The 17527-nt window shown below is 34.3% G+C and overlaps 1 protein-coding gene across 1 annotated transcript; it reads left to right on the top strand.

Moving 5' to 3' along the window:
* Nucleotides 1–14421: 14421 nt before the first annotated feature.
* Nucleotides 14422–16825, top strand: LOC134255726 (uncharacterized). The gene is made up of 4 exons (XM_062738240.1): nucleotides 14422–14813; nucleotides 15002–15245; nucleotides 16313–16555; nucleotides 16760–16825. The coding sequence occupies exons 1-4, from the start codon at nucleotides 14431–14433 to the stop codon at nucleotides 16823–16825; spliced, it is 936 nt and encodes a 311-aa protein (XP_062594224.1). The 5' UTR covers nucleotides 14422–14430.
* Nucleotides 16826–17527: the final 702 nt, after the last annotated feature.

Here is a 17527-nt window from a genome sequence, read left to right as displayed (position 1 = left end):
ATTAAAAAAATTCAATCACTGGGGGAAAAAAACAGGGTTTATTTTTACAACAAAAAATTTTTTGTTGTTTAATTTTTCGAAAATTTAAAAAGGATTTTCATCTTTTTTTTAATTTACGGGGATAGGGGAATGTTTACACCAGATTAACAACATACATGAGTGGATCTTTTCCCATTGAGGTGTGAATCAGTGTATGCATGGAGAACTAACGGAAAGGAAGGGACGAAAGCCTGGCTCTCACCTACACAGCATGCCAATGTCCTGAAAGATTTAGCAGCTGTTGTGCATGACAAAAGGCTCTTAAATAACGTGGATATTTTTTTGAAATTTAGGTAAAGTATGTTTGTATGTAAAGGATTTTATATTTAAACTTGTTTATCACTAAATCTTTAGAAGAATTAATATCAGAACTGAGATTATGTTTGTATTCCAAAAATGATGTTCAGGAGTACAGCTAATTTGGAAGGATTCCACCAGCACATTTTCATGTACTGCTGAAGGTTTCGCCTATACACCACCAGTCTACATGGCCAGAAACAGACTTGCAGCCAGTACATAAACAAGGTAATCAAAGATTACGAAGCTCACCTCGACGAATGTTATCAGTTTAAGTAATGCAAATCCTACATCATATTTTCTTAATAATAAGTATTCATCCCAACAACAATATTCTTGCAAGTTGTGTTTAACCCTTACATGGCATATATACATTTCTATGCGTTTAGTGTGAAAAACATGTATTGTATAAACAAATATTCATAACTGTTAAAACTGCAGATATCAAAGACTTCAAGTTCATTCGGATTGATCTGTTCCCAAAACTTTAACCTGGTCTCTTGTATGGAAAATATAGGTCAGATCCAGCATCCGAAGCAAGTCTAATAGTGTCCATCCTAAGATGCATCATCCATGCACGTTTGGTTAAGCTAGGGCTTATAGTTACTTGGGAATGAAAATAAAGGTCAGATCCAGCATCCGAAGCAAGTCTGGTAGTATCCATCCCTAGACACATCACCTATGCAAGTATGGTCCAAATAGGGCTCATAGTTACTTGGGAATGAAAATGTAGGTCAGATCCAGCATCCGAAGCAAGTCTGGTAGTGTCCATCCCTAGATGCATCATCCATGCAAGTTTGGTTCAGGTAGGGCTCAAAGTTACTTGGGAATGAAAATAAAGGTAGATCCAGCATCCGAAGCAAGTCTGGTAGTGTCCATCCCTAGATGCATCATCCATGCAAGTTTGGTCCAAGTGGGCTCATAGTTACTTGGGAATGAAAATGTAGGTCAGATCCAGCATCCGAAGCAAGTCTAATAGTGTCCATCCTAAGATGCATCATCCATGCAAGTTTGGTTCAGCTAGGGCTTATAGTTACTTGGGAATGAAAATGTAGGTCAGATCCAGCATCCGAAGCAAGTCTGGTAGTGTCCATCCCCAGATGCATCATTCATGCAAGTTTTTGCTTCAGGTAGGGCTTATAGTTACTTGGGAATGAAAATGTAGGTCAGATCCAGCATCCGAAGCAAGTTTGGTAGTGTCCATCCCTAGATGCATCATCCATGAAAGTTTGGTCCAAACAGGGCTTATAGTTCCTGTGGAATGGACCTGCTCCAAAAACTTTTACCTGGTCCTCATTAGACAATGTGGGTAATCCACTGAAGCAAGTCTGGTAGTGTACACCCCTAGATGCATCATCCATGCAAGTTTGGATCAGGTAGGGCTTATAGTTCCTTGGGAATATACCTGCTCCAAAACTTTAACCTGGTCATTCATCTGGAAAATGTGGTCAGTCCAGCATCCGAAGCAAGTCTGGTAGTGTACATTCCTAGATGCATCATCCATGCAAGTTTGGTCTGGGTAGGGCTTAAAATTTCCCTTTGGGAATGGACCTGCTCCAAAACTTTAACCTGCTAAAAACTTTAACCTGGTCACTCATCTAGAAAATGTGGTCAGATCCAGCATCCAAAGCAAGTCTGGTAGTGTACATCCCTAGAGCATCATCCATGCAAGTTTGGTTCAGATAGGGCTTATAGTTACTTGGGAATGGACTTGTCCTAAAACTTAAACCGGGGACCCAGCCAACGCCGGGGGATAGCATAAGCTCATATCGACTTCGTCGAGGTGAGCTAAAAACAAAGATGGGAAAATAAGGTGTTTTACCTTTATCATTATTTTTCTACCATCTATCAGAAAAATAGTTATATGCAACAAGAGCAGAAATAAGAAATAAAACTGCTTATATTTAAAATGACATGTAGAAGAATTGAACATGTTGGCCATCAATAATGTTTGTGTCCTCCCTTTGAAAATTTCTCCTGTTAGAACCAGAGTTCTAATGCCAATATCACACCAGTCAAAGTTTCAAATCATATGAAATTCTTATCTTTGGAGAAATGTCCACTAAACATTTGAAACATACAAACATCAAATGAAATTTTTTCGGTATCACAGTGTTCAAAAAGAAAAATGAAAGATGACAGTCCATGCAGTCAAGACAAAGAAGCAGTAAACTCATTCATTTCCTGCGAATTCATGACAGAGTAGGAATGAAGATGACTGCATTGGCTCCCGATGGCCCACGTGTATTTCGAAGCATTTGGCTGCCCGGAACTACCCCTGACTGAGGAACTTGTCAGTCAGCAGAAGTCAAGATTTGCAGTCTATTGATCTCGATATGAGCAATGACTTTTGCTGCTCAAAATTGACAGCTGGCACAGGTGTTTCAAAGACTAATAATGATAATAGTTTAATGCAAGTATCAAGTTGCTTTGTATCATATTTTCTTGTTTGATTATCTATGTCAGTTGAATCTTGTCAGTTAAATTGTCCCAAAATTCCTGAACATTTTTATTTTGGAATTCACATTGTAAATAATAATTCGCCAGACCAAAGTCGAACCGATTAATTGTTCAAAAGACTTATGTACATGTGTTTAGAAAGATGTCAAGTATTACGTTATGAGTGATAGCAGACTGAATTTCATTGGAATTTACATTTTAAATCATAAATTTACAATTCAAACTGATTAATTGTTTAAATGACATATGTACATGTGTTTAGAAAGTTGTCGATTAAATTTAGCCAAAATGCCCGAACATTTTTGTTTGTAATTTGTCAAGAATTACATGTAATGAGTGATATAAGCAGATGCAATCATTTCACTTTAAAAAAATTAAATGAAAGTATATAATAAATACTTTTGTTTTCCTACCAAATTTCATTGTGTTTTAATGAATTTTGAAGTACATCATTACTGTATGTTAAGTTTTAAAAGAAATGAGCTTAAAAATACCTGTCCCATCATATTCATTGATATTAATTCCTTGTGCTGTCTATGAACAAAATCTCACATGAACCAATATCATTATCATTCAGTCAACAAAAGTCATACAGCTATTTATTCAATATTTTTATTTACTAAAACCACAAAAATTGATTCAAATTTCTATGTGGGATTGAAAAGGAAAAAATCTTTCCAGAGTCTTTGTAGCACTGTACAGTGTTATCCAAATTTTTCATAGGCCCTCCTGTTCTCTAGTTTAAAGTATACATTATGTATTGGGCAATTCCAAGTTATTTTGTTTTTTGTTTTGGCATCAGCAGACAAATCCTTGAAACAGTTTGCTCTTCTAAGATTCATCTCTCTTTTTATAAAGTTGTTTATCAATTTTTTGGTTTAAAATAAGTTGTAATTTAAAAAGGTTAACAATGTCAGAAGAATTCTCAAATGATAATGGGAAATTCTACATTAGTGCTAAAGACAGTGTGATTTTTCACCTTTTTGTTTGATTTGGGGGTGGGAAAGTTTTCCAATTAAGGGTGAATGCTCTTCAAAAGAAAACAAACTTGGAATGGCCTTAGTGTTTACTTTCAAACAATAATGAACTTCGAAATTTACTGAATTGTTTGACCAATTGTCTTGACCCCACTCCCACCCGCTCAATTGTACTACACCCCCATGCAAGACAGGTCCCTTATATTCACTAATAAAGACTGTCTACAATACCTTATATCCCCTTTTAATGTAGAAATTTCTTTTCATATAATAAATCACTCATTTACAATTTCTTAATTTTACAGGGATACTTTATTATAGAATTGAATTATACCAGTGTAATAATAGGGTTTTTTTCATCGACATCACACAGCCACACAGTTTATCTTCTCAGGACTTGGTAATTATATATATGTATGTACATACTAAAATACACTTATTGAAAATGTACAGCATATAACAAATTAAGAGAATTAGCCTAATCGACCAGGAACAAATCCAGTAAACTGGCCAAACGGAACCGGATATTTATCCCTTATCTTCCAAACACAGCAGGAAAGTATCACTCTCATGCCCCAAGCCCCTACCCGTCTGCGTCCACAAGACATACTGCCTGAATCCTTGATGTCTGTTGGCTTTGTTCCAGTCGAAACCAGCACGCCTCCCGATATATCCTTCCAAGTGCAAAAACAGCCTCATCAAGAATTAGTACAGCAAAGTCCTTTTAAACAAAAAAGAAATTATTGAATAAGTCATGAAAAGTATATATTCTTATTTCCTGAAAATTGATACAGAGTGCAATGTGATCTTCACATATGTAAAAATGGAAAAGAAGCATGAAATATAACTTTATACATTTTTGACTGAATTCCTGGGCAACATGCGTTTTGTCGGACCCAAGAACCAAACTGTTTGCCTGAGCCCGTTAGGCCCAAGGCAGACATTTGGGTCGAGGGTTCGACAAAACGCATTCCGAAAACTCTGTCAATAAATGTTTTGTTATACCTTTCATTTTATTTTATTTTTTTTTTATATATATATTAACATGTATTTTGTACTTAATTCCGTGATGTAACATCAGATCTATCACTGTTTAACACCAGCGAATAAAAATGAGATTAAGCTCCGCCCCCTCTGTGACGTAAGCGGTCCAACATCTCTCCGAGCGGTCCAACATCTCACTCAGCGGTCCAACATGATTTTTTTATGCCCGATCAGCAAAACATTAAAAATGTTAGACTTTTGTTGTATAGAATTGTATAAACAAATTTTAAATGTATAACAATACAGTTTATTATCATCGAATTTGAACTATAAAACTTCAATCCGTATGATAAGTAACAGATTTAAAAAAAAAAATCTTAATGGTCTGTAGAAGAAAATTGCCAAGCTTACTGGTAAAATTGATTTCATTATTATCATTTTATCTTAGATATAATGAAATTAAACCAAACCTATAGAATATTTCTTGCACATTAGTAGACTACACTACGGTATATAGTTCTGTTTATTGCTGCCTGTTGCAAAGTTTCCAATCCAAAAGCTATATACTTATTTTTGTTATCTGCACAGTCAAGTAAAGCTATTCTCATCCAAGACTTCTGGTTACAAATCAAAATACAAATCGTCGTGAGAGATATCCTCTGAAGATATCCTTGCATGAGAAAAATGAATGCGACGTTTTAAAACTCCTCTTCAAGAACAGCATATTATGGATTAATTATAAGTAATATCACACCATAAGTATTCATTAAAACTTTTAAAAACACTTGTGAAATGCTTATTTTTTCACATTCACTGCTCTTTTACACTGTAACTTGATAAACTACATGTTAGTAGGCAGTACATGATATTTTTATTTATTCGATTTTTCTTGTCGATGTATGTTGTATTTCATTAGTACATGTACTTGTAATTTGTAAACCCTTTTCCACATCACATTTGTGTCATGCTGATATTGGTATCTCTGACCTATGCAAGATATGGTGTTTTGATTCTTCGATTTATTTAAGTGTTGGTTCCCAGTTTTTCATTTTGTTGAATAAAGAGCTGAATTATGCACATGTAAAAAATTGTGTTGTTTAGAATAAAAAATCTTTCTGTGAATTTCAGTTGGCGCCTCGTAATTCATGGTGGAATTGACGGATATTCCAGGTTGCCTGTTTACTTAAAGGTCAACGACAAAATCGAGCCGAGTTAGTGTTGCAGGCATTTAGAGGGGCTGTTGGGGAATATGGATTGCCTGAATTGGTTCGCTCTGATAAAAGTGGAGAAAATGTGAAAGTTGCTGAATTCATGTTGATGAATCATGGTTTGGAAAAGAAATGTTTTATAACTGGACGCAGTGTTCATAATCAAAGGTAAGTGTGATAGTTATGGTGAAGTTTCTAATCCATGTTCTCGTCAAGTATTAGGGTTTTTTTAGGGGGAATTTTGAATTTAACAGCTTCCAATACTTGCACAGGCAAAGTGCTCATAGCTCATCAGTTTTAAGGGCTTAATTAAAGGAGAATGTACCAGACATCTGAGAAATACTAGTGATCAATTTGTACTTATCTTTAGAGATATCAAAACTCATCTCGAAAAAAGAGGTTACAAACCTTCAGAAATTGAAACTATTATGCAAGAAACTATTTCTGAAAATAGAATGGATCTTCTTAAAAAATAAAAGAAAAAAAAAAACAACAAGGCTGTACCCAACGTTTTGGTCACCAAGTTCAACACATGTTTAAAGGGATTAAGGAAACGACTTATGAAATATTGGAGTCACATACTTGATGACGATGTATGGAAAGAAGTATTCTCAACACCCCTATGGTGGCATACAGCAAACACAAGAATAAAGGCGATCTTATCATTAGATCCAAATTAAAATGAACGAAGTTCAAAAAATTGATTGATATATGCATAAGGTAGACCCCTGATGATGGCAGGCCTTATGACAATTATGGAATGACATGTGCTGTTAATACTGCCGAAACACTCTTGATTAAAGTTTACAAATGAGAAACCCGACCAAATGCTTCATTTAGAGTGTCGGGTTCTAATAAGTTTAAGATATGTCTGGATGTTAGGATGCCGTCGGTTTTTTTTTTTTTTTTGCAAATTGAAAGTGGGGGGCTAAACCATCAAAAAAAAAAAAAAAGGAATAATCCAATTTTCAATGCCTATATTATGTATATATTTGCAAAAAAAAGTGGTGGTGACCCCCCCCCCATTTCAAAGCCTGTCAAAACACATTTGATAGTTAAATCCACACTTTTCAAAAGCTATGTCCTTTGGCTGTCATCTCTAGGGAAAACTCCACAAGTCATCCTCACAGTAGCCTTTATATTTTTCTGGTTTGTAACTCTATCATCTGACTAGAAAAATTATGTGCATCTTGGATACTAATATTGCCACAAGATGGGGATACCCATATATTGAAAGAAAAATAAAACACAATGGATTTATCGAAGCCCATACGTTAAAGAGCATAAACAGGTATCTGTCATTTCCTTCGTTTTTGAACTTTTGATTGGTTCTGCAAAGGGGCATAACTATAGCAAAGTGTGGAATGGACTATTGATCAGCCACTTCAAACATGAAGTGCACATTCCACAAGACATCTTAACTAACTGTGATTAGTCATACAATGTCATTGAGCTCGACGGAACTTAGGAGAAAACAGAGCGTTTCATTTAAACTGTAGACCTTTAGCAATTTTTGACAAATTCTGTTGTAGAGTATTTTCTGAACATGGCGAGGAAACTACCTTATATGGATATTGTTGTCATTGCACACATAGGTGCTCACAGCAGTTCTTCATAAATCTTTTCCTTTGCTCTTGGATATTATGCCAATGTACTAAGTAGGATAGTTTTTTTTATGCAAAACATGTGCCGCGGGGGTTCACATATGCATGTGATCCATTAAAAGCGTGTATCTGGGAACAGTTTTCCAGGGGCTAATTATTAACACTACATATGTCCATGGTTCTCAAATAAAGTCAATAAATTGCATGTAATCTACCTATTAAGAGTGCTCATGTATTAAAAATGCACCCGGAATAGACCAAATTTTGGTTTGTTTTTCTGAGATTTGGGACACGCACCTCAGGCTCAAGTGTGCAGCATAAACACCTATTCTCTTAGAGAAGTGGACAGGTTTTCGCCTATATCCATTAAAGGAAAGCCTGTCCACTCTAAAGAGAGTACAGAAACACCCACTAGACATCTATGCCCCTATGAAAATTCACTAGTTGGATATATGGAGCCATTCACTTTCCGTCTGTGATACATAGCTTCGAATGTCTACTGCTTTTCAGCAGAATTTCTTCTGCAACTTAACCATGTGTCTTAGTTTCGATTTTACAACTCTGTATATGCTATTGTGTCATAGAGATAACTACATATTGCACATCATATAGCAACCCACTCTGCTTCACTGCAAATGTGTTCCAAAATTATTTAAATCATTTTTCTGCTTAAAATAATCACATCAAACAGGGAATATCTCGGTTTGTTAAAGAAATTTGACTGGATCTTTATACGAAACTATCCCCTGCCACCACATATTTCATCCTGAATTTTCTCTGTTCTTACAAGTTAGTCTATTTAAAGCGTTGCCATGTTCGATGTGATCGCTATTAATATATGACAGTGTTTTTAGCTCACCTGAGCCGAAGGCTCACGTGAGCTTTTCTGATCAAAATTTGTCCGTTGTCGTAGTCGTTAACTTTTCACATTTTCATCTTCTCAAGAACCACTGGGCCAATTTTAAGCAATCTTGGCACAAAGTATCCTTGGGTAAAGGGGAATCAAGTTTGTTCAAATGAAGGGCCACGCCCTTTTCCAAGTGAAGATAATTATGAATTAGAGAAAAATTAATGGCATTTTAAAAAATCTTCTTCTCAAGAACCACTGGGCCAGGAAATGTGAAACTCATGTGGAATCATTCCCAGGTAGTGTAAATTCAAGTTTGTTCAAATCATAACCCCCGGGGCAAGGGTGGGGCCAGAATGGCCGACCCAAGTTTTTACATAGGAATATATAGGAAAATCTTCTTCTCAAGAACCACTGGGCCAGGAAAGATGAAACTCATGTCGATTCATCCTCAGGTAGTGTAGATTCAAGTTTGTTCAAATCACGACCCCCGGGGCAAGGGTGGGGCCAAATTGGCCGACCCAAGTTTTACATAGGAATATATAGGAAAAATCTTTAAAAATCTTCTTCTCCAGAACCACTGGGCCAGGAAAGATGAAATTCATGTGGAATCATCCTCAGGTAGTGTAGATTCCAGTTTCTTCAAATCATGACCCCCGGGGCTAGGGTGGGGCCAAAATGGCCCACCCAATTTTTACATAGGGATATATAGGGAAACCTTTTAAAATGTTCTTTTCGTGTACTTCAAAGCTACCAAAGCTACGATTAGTGTTATTTATATGGAATCATCCTCAGGTAGTTAAGATTCTAGTTTGTTCAAATGATGAACACCTGCGGGGGGGGGGGGTTAAATTCAAGCCCGTTGTGCTCAGTTGAGCGCTGTGGCCCCTAGGCCTCTTGTTTTACTTTATTTCTCAAAACACATTTTGGCTTTTGCACTTTTAATGTCAGCATTGAGCAATAAGTATTATGTGTGAATTTGTCTTATACGAGGGTTGTCAAAAAAGTTCGTGGACAATGATGTTTTCGTTAAAATAAATGGTTTTATATATATTTAATGTATATATCAAAATATTTCTTATGAAAAACCAAGTCAGATAGATTTCATTTTTATTGATGTAACTGTATATTTTTGTAAAATTTGAGGTCTTTAAATTAATAAAACTTTTATATAACACAAATAAAGAGGTTATTATCATTTTATATATCTTAAATATCGCTTACTATACAGACAAAGAAAATGCACAAAGAAAACCTTAACAAATACGTGTCAAAACTCAACCGAAAAAAGTGACGTCGTCCGTCGGCACGGGGAGCGTCCGGTCAAAAAATTAAGTAATATAACGGTTGAAACGATGTAAGAAACAAAATATTTGTTAAAACAAAATATTTGTTAAAACAACTCAAATTATTGAAATATATTGAATATATTAATTTGGGATTCGTATATACGATTTTTCAACAGTGTGTACGAATTCGAAGACATTCAAGAATTTAAAAACCCTTGTAATTAACTGTAAATGGAGATTTCTATTCATGACGTTGTTATAAATCTAGCGCAGCGTCGGACTGGGCTGTTCAGTTTGAGTATACAAAGAGTTAATTTAGATGGCGCTGTAAATTTTTGTGCATTGTTTTGAATTTTAAAAATTAAATAAATTATAATCTATACTCACCGTCAATGAAAACGACACTCTACTTTTAGGGTGAAAAATTATATACGGGATATAACTAATGTACCAAACAAATTAGGACATGTTTTACTTTGCCAAATCAGTTGTTTAATGGTTGAATGGTTTTCATTCCATTACCGAAAGTTGATTCTTTAGCCCTCTTAACAGATAACATTTAAATAAAACACCCCCTTCCGACCATTTAATCAAAATTTGCTAGTCCGCCATGTACAATATACAGTGTATGCAGTCCGATTTCTACCTTAAATTAGGTTTATTAATGTCTTTATCTGAGCGAAATAAATATTCTTGAGTATTTTTGATTGCCTGTTGTTCAGATACTGAGGTAGAATTTTCTCTAACTTGGCGCAGTGTAGTAACCCTTAAACTTCCGGTCAATGAACTGTCTTTTGAAACACATGAGCCCAAAAAGTCGTTATGTAGCGTATATTTGCATCTGTACCTCTCCTTTTTCTTTATTTTGAGAATTTCCAGCATTAGCAATGAAATGCGTGCTTTTGGTAATTTTGAGGAAATACAGGAAATCACATCTGGAAAAGAAAGAAATATTTTTCCCGGCATTTTACTACACTACTTATGATAAACTGGTACAAAACCTAAAAGAAAAAAACCCAAAAATTGTCAAATTTTTATCAAAATTGCTAATATATTTGATTTCTGTTAAGAGGGCTAAAAATCAACTTCCGGTAATGAAATGAAAATCATTCACCCGTCAAAAACTGATTTGGCAAAGGTAAAGATGTCCGAACTTTTTGTGGTGCATAGTTATATCCTGTACATAATTTTCACCTAAAATTAGGGTGTTGCGTTTTGGTTGACGGGGAGTATATATTTAAAGATTATTGCTAACACTTCGAAGTGCGTTTCGCCTTTAAAAAAGAAATGTAGTGTGTCCATGAACATGTGTTAAGTCAAAATCTAAATGTTTGACGTTATAATGAAATTAGCGTAACGTCAGACTGGCCCGTGCGCACATTCTGCGATCTTTAAAGACCCGATTTTTACAAAAAATATAAGGTTTTATCAATAAAAATTATATCAATCTGACTTCTTCATGAGAAATATTTGAATATACAATAGATGCATATAGAACCACTTATTCTAACAAAAACGTCATTGTCCACGAACTTTTTCGACAACCCTCGTATATACAATTCTTAATGAAATTTTTTGAAAAATTGCAGTAGAGTGGTTACTGGTTAAGTTTACTGAGGATGGCATATTATCCATCGCAAAGCTACATGAAGTTGAAAATGATGAGGATTTTGATGGCGTTGTTGCTGACTTTTTGGAAGATGGGGATAATTGCCATGCCCCTAATGAAAGTGATTTGTATCCAGCCAAATTCACAGACTTATCATGCACGCAATTACGAAATCACTTTATGAATATCAGGAATCTTTTGACAATGTGTGTATATATATAATTAAACGAATAGGTTATAATTTTATTATTTATTCTTTATTTGAAAACAAAGAAAGAGTCACGAGGGATTTCAACACTTTAAAAAGTACTTAATATTTATTATTTCTAAACAAGCTTCCTTAATTGAATTATGTAAATATGATGATCATTAAAATCAGTATTATCAGTCAAATTCAATATTCACAGGAATCAAATAAACATTTTAACTGTAAACATTCTGGTCTTGTAATGGCTCCTCAGAGAGTAACAGAATGAATATATATGTTAGATAATTCCTAAAACTTTTTCATATAATATACTTGCATATGAACATAATCATCAATTTCAACATTCATCTGGCATATGAACATAATCATTAATTTCAACATTCATTTATCTCTAGTCTGAGAGAATTTAATCAGACGTAAATTTGATTAATAATAAGGAAAAAGAAGATACCGGTAATAAAAATCAATCCACGGCAAGACAAAGGGAAGATATTTTAATTTTTAATTGCTATTCATTTTAAATTATGCAATTATCAAGTCCATGGACATTATAGTTTGGGTATATATAGGTTGCAGTAAAATACATATATCAAGTACAATTATAACAGGGTATTATTTAATCTCGGAATAATTATTTATCTCGGAATTCAATTAAATCATCATTTCAGGTCTAGTGCCTATATGTTACCTTAGTTTTTCTGTAAATATCGGTTTCTACTGTAGTGTATGTTGACCAAGTGGGTAAGTGTGTATATGGGTACCAAATAAATTTAATTGAAATATTGCTAAGTTGTTGATTTTAATTCTTGTTTCTGTTCTGTTTCAATTTTAAATTTTCAATTATTTTTTTCAGTTTTAATTATTTTTTCTAAAGGAAATTGGTATTGTGCAGTGAATCTGATGTTATTCTTGAGGGGTTAGTCAGATTCCCATACATTGCATGGACTATCCCATGCATCGCATAGATTATCCCATCTGCGCAAGCCCCATTATTTACTCGCTAATCTCTGCACTTTCCTTCGTATAAACGGCAATGTTAAGTAATCCTTCGAATGATCTGTCTTTTTACTCAGCTACGATCCTACCGTAATCGCTTCACTTATTCCTGAGTTCGAAATATCTGTCGGAAATAGTCAACAACGCTGTCCATGAATGAAGACTTCAACTGTACAGATAATTCGCAGCAAAGAACAATACATACCGATGCGTGTCTTCTCGATAAACACTGCTAACATTTACCTTTTTTTGACAAACGTGACATTTAAATCCAGAGATGATCAGAAATAACGCGACGATGTAAACACTAACAACTTCCAGCAACTTCCTAATGCAGAGTTCTACGCTGTGAAAAATGACGTTACGGGTACTGTTACGGCGGGGTACACCCTTTTTCCAAGTTTTCTAAAGCAAAATGGCGATTGAGCATTCTGCGTAATATAAGGTTTCCTGTCTTTGTTGTTCATCAGACGTAGTTTAATTTTTTTTATACCCGCGCTCCGAAGGAGAGGGAGGTATACTGTTTTACCGTTGTGTGTCTGTCTGTCCGTCCGTCTGTCTAGCTGTCTGTGTGTCCGTGTGTCTGTCCGAAACAAATTTTCGTCACAGTTTTCTCAGCAACTACTCGACGTAGATGCATGAAATTTTAATACAATCTTCTCTGAGGCATGTCATATGGTGGGATACATTTTTGTTTAAATCCGATGTCAACTTCCTGTTTGCCTGTGCTTCTGTCTGTTTCATACATAACAAATTTTCGTCACTGTTTTCTCAGCTACTACTCATTGCAGATGCTTGAAATTTTAATACAATCTTCTCTGAGGCATACCATATAGTGGGATACATTTTTGTTTAAATCTGATATCAACTTCCTGTTTGTCTGTGCGTCTGTCCGTTACGTACATGACAAATCTTCGTAGCAGTTTTCTCATTAGCTACTCATAGCAGATGCTTGAAATTTTATCACAGATTTTGTTGAGGCATGCTATATGGTGGGATTAATTGTAATATGAATCTTATGTCAACTTCATCTGCCTGTAATTGAACTTGTGTAAACAGTATATAAACATGATAGTGCTTATTTACATCAGAGAGGGGGTATTACTAGTGAGCATTGGCTCACAGATTTCTCCGGCCTGATATAAGTGATATCAATTTATAAAAAGGATGCATGCAGTGTATATATTAATGATTTAGATAAGTAACATTAATTTATAATAGGATGCAGTATATATAAAATTAAGCTAAGAACTACGAACTCTAACTGTTGATTCCCGCCTACATTTTGCACCCATTAAATTCAATTTAATGGCAATATGGCCATTAAATCTTTGTTTAATACAAAGAACAGTTCTATGGTAATTGATTAATCATTTTTTTTCCAGTGCTAGAAAGTACATTATCATTAATTCCAGCTGTTGAAAAAAGGGGGGGTAGGCTATATTTTCTGGTGAAATCGAACTTTCAAGAATCACCATATTTTGAAATAGTCTTAAATATCACAAAATGTATCTCATATCTTTTCTTATGTTTTACGCAGATAAATAAAACATAAATAAATAAATAAGATACAATTATTTAGTTGTAAATAGCTTAAAAATTGGTGAAAAATCAGATTTTTTTTTCGTTTTTTGTCTATAAACATATGCCCCCCCCCCCCCCCCCGTGAAACACAAAAAGCTTTGGCATAAATTTGTTAAATGACAGTCCATATTACCTGTAAAAAGGGATTTTTGTTTTACGGGGGGGGGGGGGGGGGGGAGATGTTTTTAAAATATTTTCCGTTGATTTCTATAATGAAAAACACCAATCGTAACTACTCGGCCATTTTCCGAAAGAGAAATAACATCGTACGCAGACTGTTTAGGAATCGGCAAATCACCGCACTATTTCTAGTCACGTGGTAGACAAGATGGCTGCGCCCAGCTATCCCATTTGTTTATGTTGTGGGGCAGCAAAAAGCAAATATTTTTGCATTTCCAGCAAAAAGTGTGCCTTGTTTAAAACAGAATCAATACTAAGTTTATTACTGAAAAATGAGGTGGACCTGACACCAATTAGAAGTCAACATATTTGTGACAATTGTCTTAAAACTCTTTCTGCAATACCGAATATTATAGAAAACGTTAAGAAAGCTTGTAAAAGCAATGAATGTAATGTGTCCGTAACATCTACAACAACAACCATCACAACCACGCCCATTGATATTGGTAAACGACCTGCAAAGACACCGCCCTCACAACTTAGGTCAGGTCAGACAAAGAAGAGGGGCCGTGTCATAGACCAGCTGGTGAAGTAAGAGAAAAAAAAATAACGTATTATTATATTCTACTTCCTTATATTTTGAAATTGTTATTTCATATGGTACTTTTAATTTACATGCTTTGTTTACAAGCAATGAATGACCTATACCCTATGAAAAGTGTGTAGGGCTAAATTTTAATAATATTGAACTGAGTGAGTAATTAAATATTTTGAAAAAGGTCTGTGGAGAAGTTGAAAGTTTCATCAAATGATGCAGAGGAGTCCAGTTCCAAGGCATGCCGTAAACTACGTTTTGTGTCAACAGATCACTCGTATACGCCAAAGGATTTACAGACTGTGTCAGAGAAATTCTGTGACACCATAGCTGACAGTTTGCTGGAAAAAATATTGAATCCAGTTTTTGAAAAGTATAAAGTAGTTTATTTAGTAAAGCTTATAATTTCCCATGCTTTCATTTTTTATGTGAATATCTTGACATTATCTACATGTGTGCTTCGTATATGATGCAAATAATGGGTGTTGATAAGGTGTGAAAAAAATGATTTAAAAAAAAATCATTTGTATTATACACTCACTGATCATTTTTTTTTTGTTGAAGAAGAAGAGACTTCAGTCTTGAAATGTATAAAAAGAGACTGAGACATGAAATTTTAATTACTTGGAGAACACTGATTTTTTTTTTATGCACCAGCAAGGCAAAGTCAAGATATTTCTACTTTAAAGTATTTATTGTTATTTTTTTGTTAATTTGAAGTTGACTTATTAAGTTAAATGCTTCCTGGTTACATGTAGTGGTATATACAATCAAATTGTTATTTTAATTTTTTAATCTAAGTAATTTTTTTGTCATTTATGCTGTGTCTGTATATACCACTGCATTTGTTGATTTTAGTTTAGTTCGCATGTGCTATTTATTTTTCAGCTGTTTGAATTTCAACATGTGAAAATCTCTCCAGATTATTCCCAGTGAAGGGTTATCACATGTAAGGAATGCTGTTATAGCATAGGAGAATATATGGCCAATTAGAACTATCGAATTTATGGAGATCCATTGTTGAAACAGTTTGTATTGAAAAATATGTATGGCATGCAATCACTTGTAGTATACATAAATATCTATATATATATCACCTGTAGTTCTATATACTGGGTATCAAGGCATGTTTTCAGCCATTCAGTTGAGAACATCCAGGTTCAAATCTTGGAAACCCATTACTTTAAAATTTTCATATCTTTAAATATTTTTTGATAAAACATTGTCTTCATTATTATGTAATTAACTGATTATAAAGATAAAGATAGCACATTTTTCTCAAAATACTAATACCGGGGTATATGAATTAAATTTATATTGCAATTATATTCATATTATTTACTAGTACAGTAATTTGAAATTTCATAAACATCATTTTTGAAGATTAGAAATTGTAATATTTTTGTTCTTTGGGTTTATTTTCAGTGATTGTACTTCAATAATCAACAAACAACTAGAAAAATTGATTTATGGGAGGAAAAGTGTCCTTCTTAAGAAAGGAGCAGATATTCTACGAGGTTGCGACATCTTTGCGGCTTGCATTAATGAAATGCAGTCAAACTGCCCCCTTCTCTTTGAGGTTTTATCCATGTCTTTAGGGACCCTTGATTCATCAGAGAAAAAGATTGCAACACTGGCCACCATTTATGGCATGATCCTTCATAGCAGGTACCCCCTTGCCTCTGGAATACAGAGAATGTATTCAACCTTAGCAATTCGATATCATGCAGATAACAAGGTACTTAAGTGAAATTGAGTAAATACATGTACCCTATCTTTCAAACAAACACAAAACCAACCAACAAACAAAGAAAGGAAACATATACATTTACATATTTAAATACATTCTTATAATACATCTATGGATTGGAAAATGCATTCTTTTAAATGTAAAGTTACCATAATTAGAATTTATTATTTATTTATGCTTTATTCTTTATAGCTCATGCAGAGACTCAATAAAGTCCACATCACTATGTCTGATTCGTCAAAAAAGAAATTTGATTAAGGAGCTAGGAGGGGCACTTGAAGAAAACTTGATTAAAGATATTTGCAGTGGTAAACATAGGTAATCAGAGATTACAGAGCTCACCTCAACGAATGTTGTCTTTAAGTAAGGCAAAGTCACACAATTAACCAACAAAAAGTGTACATTCCAAAAATGAAAATATTTAAGCAATTTTGATTTGATACTTTGAAATCGACCTACATAAAAAATTTAAACTAGTTCTTTTTCATGAAAATCTAATCAAAATCCAGCATCTGAAGCAAATTTGAGAGTCTTTATCTCTTGATGCAACATTTGTGCAATTTTGGTTTATACAATGTTATATAAGCCTGATAGTTTTTTGGTAAAAGACCTGCACCCATAACTTTTACCTGGTCTATTATCTGAAAAATGTATGTCGAATTCAGCATCCGAAGCAAGTCCATTAGTGTGCATCCTAAGATGTATTGTCCATGCAAGTTTGCTCATTATATGGCTCATAGTTAATTGGAAATAAAACATGCATCAAAAACTAATATTTTCACTCATCCACAAAAAGTAGGTCAGATTCAGCATCTGAAGCAAGCCTTGTAGTATGCATCCTCATTATATCATCCATGCAAGTTTGGTCATTAAAGAACTCATAGCTAATTGGAAATGAATTATGCACCAAAAACTTTAACCTGTTTACTCAACCGGAAAATGTAGGTCAGATTCAGCATC

This window comes from Saccostrea cucullata, unplaced genomic scaffold, assembly GCF_032062105.1.
Source record: "Saccostrea cucullata isolate Sc308-1 unplaced genomic scaffold, CSIRO_AGI_Scuc_v1 ctg13248, whole genome shotgun sequence".
Taxonomy (NCBI): domain Eukaryota; kingdom Metazoa; phylum Mollusca; class Bivalvia; order Ostreida; family Ostreidae; genus Saccostrea; species Saccostrea cuccullata.
This window is presented reverse-complemented; position numbering and strand designations above follow the sequence as displayed.